Here is an 8,021-nt window from a genome sequence, read left to right as displayed (position 1 = left end):
GGGCCTCCCCGCCGCCATGTTGGAGGAGGGCACAGCGGAGTCCGGCCCTCGGGCTGCGGGAGGCGAGGATTGAGTGTTTCTTTGCGCCTTAAAACAGAGGCTACAAACAGTGCTGTGCAGGAGAGTCCCACAGAAATCGGTGGGAATGCTCATAGGATTCATACTCGCTCGTTATTCACTGCCCTGGGAGCAAACAGCGCTGCACAAACCCGCGTTCCGTGCACGGAACTTGCTGACGTTTTCTCATGCACACGCCGTGTGCCCCAGCTGCTCGTTACACACTGGACTCTAATTGGGTCAATTCGGTTTCTGCAAATCCATAAACTCAAGCAGTGAGAACCGGGCAGCCCCAAACCCCAACGCTGCTTCAGAAGATGGAATTTGGTACAGAAGGAAAACAAAAAGAATGAAGCTGTCCAACCTGTGCAGCATCATCTTGCATAAGCTCTGCTGCTGGGGTCGTTTTGACCCTCCCACAGCCCAGGTGTGGCTCTCTGCAGGCATTACACGAGCTACAAGAGGTAACACCTTTTATTAGACCAATTAGGAGAGCTGGCGAGATTAGATAGGATTGCAAGTACGTAAAGATTCCTTCTGTTGAGATCTAATAGTCTTTCTCCTGGACTTCACACTGACAACAACAAAAGGCATTGAAGGTTAAACACGAGTTGGAATCGATTGCTTAGAGCTGAATTAGGTAATGTACCGCAGCACTTCTGAAGTTTGTGGTTCCCTGCAAACTGAAGGGATGTTACCAGGAGCCTACAGAAGGTTGGTAAGCTCGGTATGTGCTTGGAGAAAGAGAGGCAGCTTATAGCCCGTAGACTACTGAAGGACTATTAAAGGAGGAGAGGAGTGGGACATCTGTGCAGAGCCACCAATACGGAGTTTACAGGCCTTACTGCCTGCCCAGCAGCTGTACCTGCACACCTTGCCATGCCCACGTCGTAGGCGATCAAAGCTGCTTTATGGATGTGCCGTTCCAAATGGAAACAAGCAGTCAGTGGGTAAAGTACATTCACAAGGTGCTGGTGGTGCCCGTCTCGCAGAGGTGACTGTTTCAAGCAGAATGTTTGCTCAAGAAATGTATTGCTACAAGCAGATGTTTCACCATCTTTGCTTTAGGGAGTTTCTGTGTGGTTCTGTCTGGTCCGTGCTGACTTGAACTGCATGTCAGAAGAAGCCTGCATAAGAGCAGCACGAGTATACACACCGAATGCTGTTACCTGTTCCATTTCTAAAAATAGTGGTATGAACGTGCATCTGCTTTTTGACTTCCCATTTATTTTTCTCTTGCAGCCTTCCTGAACTGTGCATTTCCCCACCATAAGGTAAGAGTTTGGGGCACAGCAGCCTCCTGCCGCACTCACAGAACAGGACGAGTGCAGCCGTACCACAAACACTGAGCAAGTGTCATTATTGCCTCCGCACCCATTTCTGTGCCAGGCAGGTGTGAGGCCAGAGTAGGAAAGGAGGCTGCTGTCGGTGTCCTTAAGAGATGTGAACACACTGACGCCTGCAACAGAGCATACAAGTAGCGTGCTTTGTGGTATTATTTATTTAGGAACTGTGAGTAACTACAGCCGTAGCGTTCTCATCTTTGCAACTCTGATGGTTTAACAAACAGGGAAAACATCAGCGTATTTTTATTAAGGTACAAAATACACCCCATTGTTGCCTAAAACATTTAAAAACGTGAGAAAAGCTCTGTATGTTCTAAATCAGATTAAAAACCTTTCTGTATAAGGAATCGTGGCAATACTGTGTTTAGTATAACAAGAGTTCTTTATCGATTGAAAAGGAAAAGACATGCTGGCAATCTGAACTTAGCAACAAAGAGTAAAGCAGTTAAAAACCATTGTGTCATCCACAGTAGTTGAGCTTTGAATGCAGAAGAGCAAATCATATGAAACACATACACAACTGGGTAATATCAAACAACCTAAGGCTGATATTGTACACACCTGTAATAAAGTACACTGCCTACTTAACTGTGAGGACATTAGGTATCCTTCTAAAAGGTACCCTTTGAAATCGTTGCACTTTACACAGCAAGTGGAAAAGAAAAAGAATCACTTTTTGGAATGATACATCAATGTAAGAAAGACACGCTGCTTTTGGATGATGCATATCACCTTACAGCCTCTGATATTACCTCTGAACAGCAACAACAAGAATAAAAAGTGCCAATACTGTGAAAGGAAAGCAAAGTTATTAAGTCATGAGTGCGTTAACCACCTTGGAAAGAGAGCCCGGGCTTGAGGGGAGGGGGGTTGTTTCTTTCTTTTTATTCCTGCTCTTCTTTTTAAGAAGGCAGCAGCCCTAATGGTGCGGCTTATAGACGAAACACAGCAGTCAAGCTCGTAGGGTACAAATAGGTCCTATCTACGTTAAGATTCTTTGGGAACGGCTAAGTATGAAGGAGTTGGAAATCCAGACTGTTGTCTTTTTGGCTACTCCAAAAAATCGGTGGGAGTTTCCAGCTTGTCATCAGTTGAAATCTGTTTTGCAATTGCCAAATAAATGTGAGTCAGATTTTAACTAACCTGGGATTCCATTCACACGCATGGATGTCAGAGCCATTCACTGACGGTGCAATAACCTGTTTCTCAGAGCAGCATATATATAAACCATAGGTCATCATTAAACTGACCAGGAAAAGATAAAAGAAAAAAGAAAGAAACACACCAAAACAAAACAGATGATATTCTGTCTTTGTGCTTTCAGTCTGTTTCTTAAGCAGGCATCTGTAACCGCACTGACGTGCCAGGTTCTATAAGGGAAAGCTGACAGGGTACCATCAGCTGCTCAAGCACCAGAGGGGTACCTCAGCAAAGCCCACTGCTATTTCAGCTTAGCCAGCATCAGTGCTGCACCAGCAGCAGGGCAGTAAATATGTTTGAAGTTAAGACAATGAAACGATGTTTAAACCGGGTGAGAAATGAACCATGGCAACGTAGAAATTGCAACAGTGGCTGCATCAGCCCTTCCCTTATAGCAGACAGTGCTCTGGGAGCAGTTTCTTTGGACTGGAGCGATTCACTGCACGTCTGGCAAATGATTCCTTGTAAAGTAAACCTTAGGGAGCCCACTTAGCTGCAGTTTTGGCTGAGAAAGTGATGGTGGAGAGCAATGAGCTCAGTAAACAGACCTGTTCTTTAAGAAGCTCAGAATATGATTGTAGACTTGTTTTCCATACGTTCTAATTTTAAAGATAGACTGGACAACTTACTTGATGACTTGCTTAAATGCTAGTAACTTAAATTGCCTGCTGATTTCAATTAATGCCCGTAGATAAAGCAAACAGGTATCAACTGATCATGCTGAAAAAACAACCCCTCAAAGACCTATGTATCACACAAGGTGCTTTTGATAACTTGGTTTTCTGAGCCTTATAAGGAGAGTCTTTAAATATATTTTCTTCTTTTTTTTCTTGGTTTTCTTTGAGCCTTGTTTCATTCTTCCTCCTCCTCTTCATCTTCTTCTCCCTCTCCTTCTCCTTCTCCCTCTTTTCCCATTGTTTCCACAAGGAGTTCTGCGGTGCACGTGGCTTCCCCAAGGCTGTTAACAGCTTTGCAGGTGTATTTGGCATCATCGTCCCCACATACTTCAGAAATTGTCAAAGAACAGTTCCCTTCCTCATCATAATCTATCTGGAAGTGACGGGACTCCTTGACAGGCTGATCATCTTTGAACCACATTACCTCAGGGTCAGGATAGCCTGCAATAGCGGAGAGAGACCAGCAATTGCAATAAATTGAGTATTAACTCATCCGTCGTTACTTTCAACTCTGCTTCCACATCTGTGTATGGATATGCTGGTACAAAAATATTTCAATGAGTTTTATGTAAAATAAATGCAAATGACCTGAGGTCATTTTTACTTTGCATTTGCCTGGAACAACCTTATTCTGAACAGCAGAGATGGGAGCTAGCTCTGAGGGTCTCACTGGATACCACTTGCAGCTGCTTTTAAAGTGTCTGCAGAAAGCTTTTCACATGTCTTGGTCATCAGCCAGGACAGGACTCCTAACGGTGTATTTGAAGCTTACCTCGTGCTACAGCTTCTGAGGAACCTGCAGTTCCCAATGGCGTTTTGAGGGGACGGTGCTTGGGGCTACAGCTGCAATTCATTACCCTTCTCAGGCTGCTTTGTTTCAGCAGGTCTGAACTTTCCTCCTCCCAATCTGAGCCTTACACTCTGGCCTGTCCTGTAAGGTGACTGCAGCACTCCCGCTTCCTACTTCCCTCTGTTAGGTTAATCAAGGGAGTCTAAGAAAAGCATTTGGTTTATGCAGCGCTACAGCGGTTTCCGAGCCTTTTGTGAGGCAAATGGCTCTGCTGTACTCCAGCAGCCAGAGCAGGGCTGTACAGTCCATGCTGGAGAACACTCCCTTATACAGTACTCTTGGCTGCAGTAACAAACTGAAGGCTGCCTCAGCCAAGTTCTGCACTGTGATGGGAGGGTGGCTTTCCACTGAACAGAAATAAAGGGCCAGAATCCTTAATATGCAGCAAACGTTACAGTGATGCACTGGAAAGTTTGGACTGTGGGCCACGTACATCTATCTAGTTATTCCATGCAGTACTTAGGCACATACCCCTCACGCTGAGCATCCATCAGCAACAATAATCCATCCTCACATCTCCGCTGTGAGGTAGGAAACACAGGCAGTGAAAGAGATTAAGAGCACAGAAACAAACAAGCAGAAGGTCAGTGAGGCAGATTCTGAACCTAATTTTCAGGTTAGATAGTGTCTAACTGTTTACACATGCAGTATGGTACTAACATCATCCATTTTGTTTTAATGGCTCTTCTCTTCCTGATCTCCAGTTTTCATTGACAGCTGTGACACAGAAACCTCAGTCTCATTGCAGTAGTAGAAATGTTAGCAGTATCTGCCCTCAGACTGCGAGGCTGGCCAAGCTGAGCTCCTTCAGCGTCAGAAACTGACTCTACCTGCATATGCCAGTCTGAATTGTACGTCTTGATCTTTTCATTACAACCTCTGCTAATATACTTAGGGATTTCTTTACCTTCACCACAACACATGCACGATTTAAAGTCATCTGGAGGGCACCTGAGACCCGTCTGTCATTTCAGACAGTGACTCCTTTTTGTTCTCACTTTCTGGTAAGCAGTCTTGGCAGTCTTTATGAGGGTTCTCTTGCAACCTACAGTATTACCCTGCATCTTGTTTTTATTGTTTCCGCCCTCAAAAATCATCTTGCTGTTCCCACTTGGTATTCTGAACTGGTGACTCACACAGTGACTCCAGGAGGCTGCTGTTCTATGGCAAGCACAGAACAAGCCCATGCTGCTCCAGAGTACTGTTACTGCAACACCTCCATGCTGTGACATGCAGATATTGGTAAAGAAAAATGATACCAACACAGCAATTAAAAAAAACCGGAAAGTGCTACATTACAGCACAGCTATAGAGCTACATTACAGCACAGTGCAGAAAGGTGGCAGGGAAGGAAAGAAAGAGAGTAGGATTATTCAGTGTACCTTCGATTTTGCAGTCAAACCTAGCAGCGCTGCCTTCCACAACCTCCATGTCAAGGATTGTTTTAGTAAAATATGGCTTTACATGGGGCTTTTCCTCAGCCACTTCTTCAAGGAAAGCATCTGGAGGAGAGTGAAAATGTCGTTAATTGTTTTACAGGGGATATTCTCAAAAGATGCATTTTGCTTATTTTTAACCAGGCGGTAATGAAAGCTGCTTTCATTTCACTTCACTTAATTCTTCGGAGCGGATGGGACAGTGAGGACATTAGCTGCATAGCTGTGTGCCGGTCTGTCACAGCAGCACAAATATTCAGACCATAAATAGAATGAAATCAACATGCAGGCCGCTGTGCTATGAATAATCTTTAATTTTTCCTTGAATTTGTTTGTAATGCAAACCAGACTTCTGCTGGTCCGAGGGGAAAACAGCTTCAGCTCGGATCAGTCTATGTGGGTATGTCAGACTGACTTGCTGGATCTTCAGAAGTGTCAAACATCTGCACCTCTGATTGAAATGCACCACAAATCCACACTTGTAATGGGGATTTAGGGGAATAATGTGGGCATTTCATCTAAAAGCTTCTATCCAAGTAGCACGGTTCACTCAACATTCAGCTGTTGGTCACAGCAAGTGTTAATGCTGCACTGCTTGCTCGCTCTCATGAGGATCTAATTCATCACTGCAAGTTTTGTATAAACATGCATTCCCAAACTGATACAGTGTGCAGCTGAAAAATCTGCCTTAATTCTTTGCCTTTAAAAAGAGAACAGTTTGCCGCCACTCTTTAGGCTGGGGCATTTTGAGTATCAGAACATGAGATCAATGACTTTTTGATAGATTTCTTTAAAAGAAAAAGAGAAAGATAATAACGGAGACAGTGCAGAAACAATCAACTCAACAATCCGGCTCTCCTAGAGTTTTGCTAAGAGTTTTCCTATGATTCCTGAAGAGGTAAAAATGAATCGCAGCAAAGTTCCTTACCTTCGTTCTCTACTTTGTCTGCATTAATCGGGCTGGTAGGCGAGCTCCCAGAGGCCTTCCTCCCACTCATACCAGAAATCATTGCCATGGATGACAGTCTTCCTATTGCTCGGACAGCATGGCCTGTTTTCTAAGACATAACACAAAAGGCTTCTGATCAATCCAATCCAAAAGGCATGTGATTTTCTGTGACAATGGTGCTTCGTACAAATTAGCTGGGATCTCTGCAAACCGCGCTGGAATTGTTGGACAAACTGCTTATATATAGCTCTGATGTTTTAGGAGAGACAGAGCAGGCTGGTCTGAATTACCAAATTTAGTTGCAGATATAAACTTCCCCTGATGAACTCATACCTAAATGAATGTCTCTGTTAGCTGAGGATAAGAAGCGCTGTGCAAGAGGGGAGCCAGCAAGAAAGCTATGCACTGTTTAACTGCAACTTAGCTCTGGTGGTGAACGGGTTTCTTGATAGCCTTATGGGCTGGACTGAGTTTCATCAGAATGAATAAGCAGCTAATATGAAACGAATGAGAAAGTACCATGTGCATGATGGAAGCAGACCTCTGACAGCCTCAAGAATCTACTGCCAGGGTACTGAAATACACTCAAACCACACTGGCTGTAGTACGGACACGTGTGTATTTGTACAGCTTGCACAATCTCCTAAGAAACACATAAGATAGAACCCAAGGGGAAATATAAGGTTGATTTAACATAAGTGAATATTCTGTAGGCTACTTAAAAGGCTGGAACCAGGATTTTATGTCTCAGGTACTCTATCAGAATGGCACACATGGACTGAGTATAACCCTTCCAGTGTTAAGAAACAAGAAGATATGGAGAAAGAACATGTTAAATAAAATTACTGAACTAATATGACAGCCCCATGAGAAGCTGGGTGCCTCTACAGGGCAGGAACTACTGACTTGGAGAGTTCAGGTTTATTAAGGATAACAAAAACCCCTCAGCAGAGCAGGGAGGAAGGAGTCAGACCCCCAGAAGAGGCAAATCTATGCTTGGACTCATCTGCCCGTAGCAGTGGAACAGTTAAGTTACACACATGCCACAGCCTCCTCCTGCTCACCCCCGGACACCCACAGCGCTGTGCTGCATTCACGCACGGCCCATATGGGAGTTTCCCCTGCAGAAACTTCCTGGCACAACTTATTTCTTGGAATCACAAACATTAGATATACAAAGACTTATTAGGATAACAAGCCCACTGGTACATCCTCTTCATTACCTGCCATTTTCTTCTGGCCATATATTTCTTCATCCTATCTTTGGAAAGTTTTTTGGCTTCCATGTTTTTGGTGTCTTTCTGCAGCCATGGGTGCTGAAGACATTGAGTACAATTTAAGCGACTCCTGTTTTTATATAAAAAGACCGGTCAGTGTTGCCATCAATGACAGCTGCTTTAACATTATTTCCCTTACTCTTTTCTCAAGGCTGATCTTTCTGTTTCCTATATTTAGCAGCACAGATCACATGGTCCTGCTTTCCCAGCCATTCTTACTTCCCAAACT

The 8,021-nt window shown here is 44.1% G+C and overlaps 1 protein-coding gene and 1 long non-coding RNA gene across 4 annotated transcripts in view; one reads left to right on the top strand and one right to left on the bottom strand.

Annotated features, from left to right (window-relative positions):
- Window positions 1-52: 52 nt before the first annotated feature.
- Window positions 53-1,974, top strand: LOC107316816. The gene is made up of 2 exons (XR_001556593.2): window positions 53-139; window positions 1,300-1,974. It is a non-coding gene; the product is annotated as an uncharacterized LOC107316816 (long non-coding RNA).
- Window positions 1,541-8,021, bottom strand: part of MYLK (myosin light chain kinase) — a 171,234-nt gene continuing 164,753 nt past the window's right edge. For 2 of the 3 annotated variants that reach the window (XM_015868725.2, XM_032445928.1), the window contains exons 29-32: window positions 7,739-7,862; window positions 6,495-6,624; window positions 5,513-5,632; window positions 1,541-3,721 (exon numbers count right to left, since the gene is read on the bottom strand). In XM_015868725.2, coding sequence (XP_015724211.1) covers window positions 3,456-3,721; window positions 5,513-5,632; window positions 6,495-6,624; window positions 7,739-7,862 — 640 coding nt within the window. In that variant the 3' untranslated portion in view covers window positions 1,541-3,455. Of the gene's footprint in view, window positions 3,722-5,512; window positions 5,633-6,494; window positions 6,625-6,848; window positions 6,869-7,738; window positions 7,863-8,021 lie in introns of those variants that run through there. The other variant, XM_015868727.2, reaches the window with a different exon arrangement.

The sequence above is a fragment of the Coturnix japonica genome, chromosome 7, assembly GCF_001577835.2.
Source record: "Coturnix japonica isolate 7356 chromosome 7, Coturnix japonica 2.1, whole genome shotgun sequence".
In the NCBI taxonomy this organism is placed as follows: Eukaryota; Metazoa; Chordata; class Aves; order Galliformes; family Phasianidae; genus Coturnix; species Coturnix japonica.
This window is presented reverse-complemented; position numbering and strand designations above follow the sequence as displayed.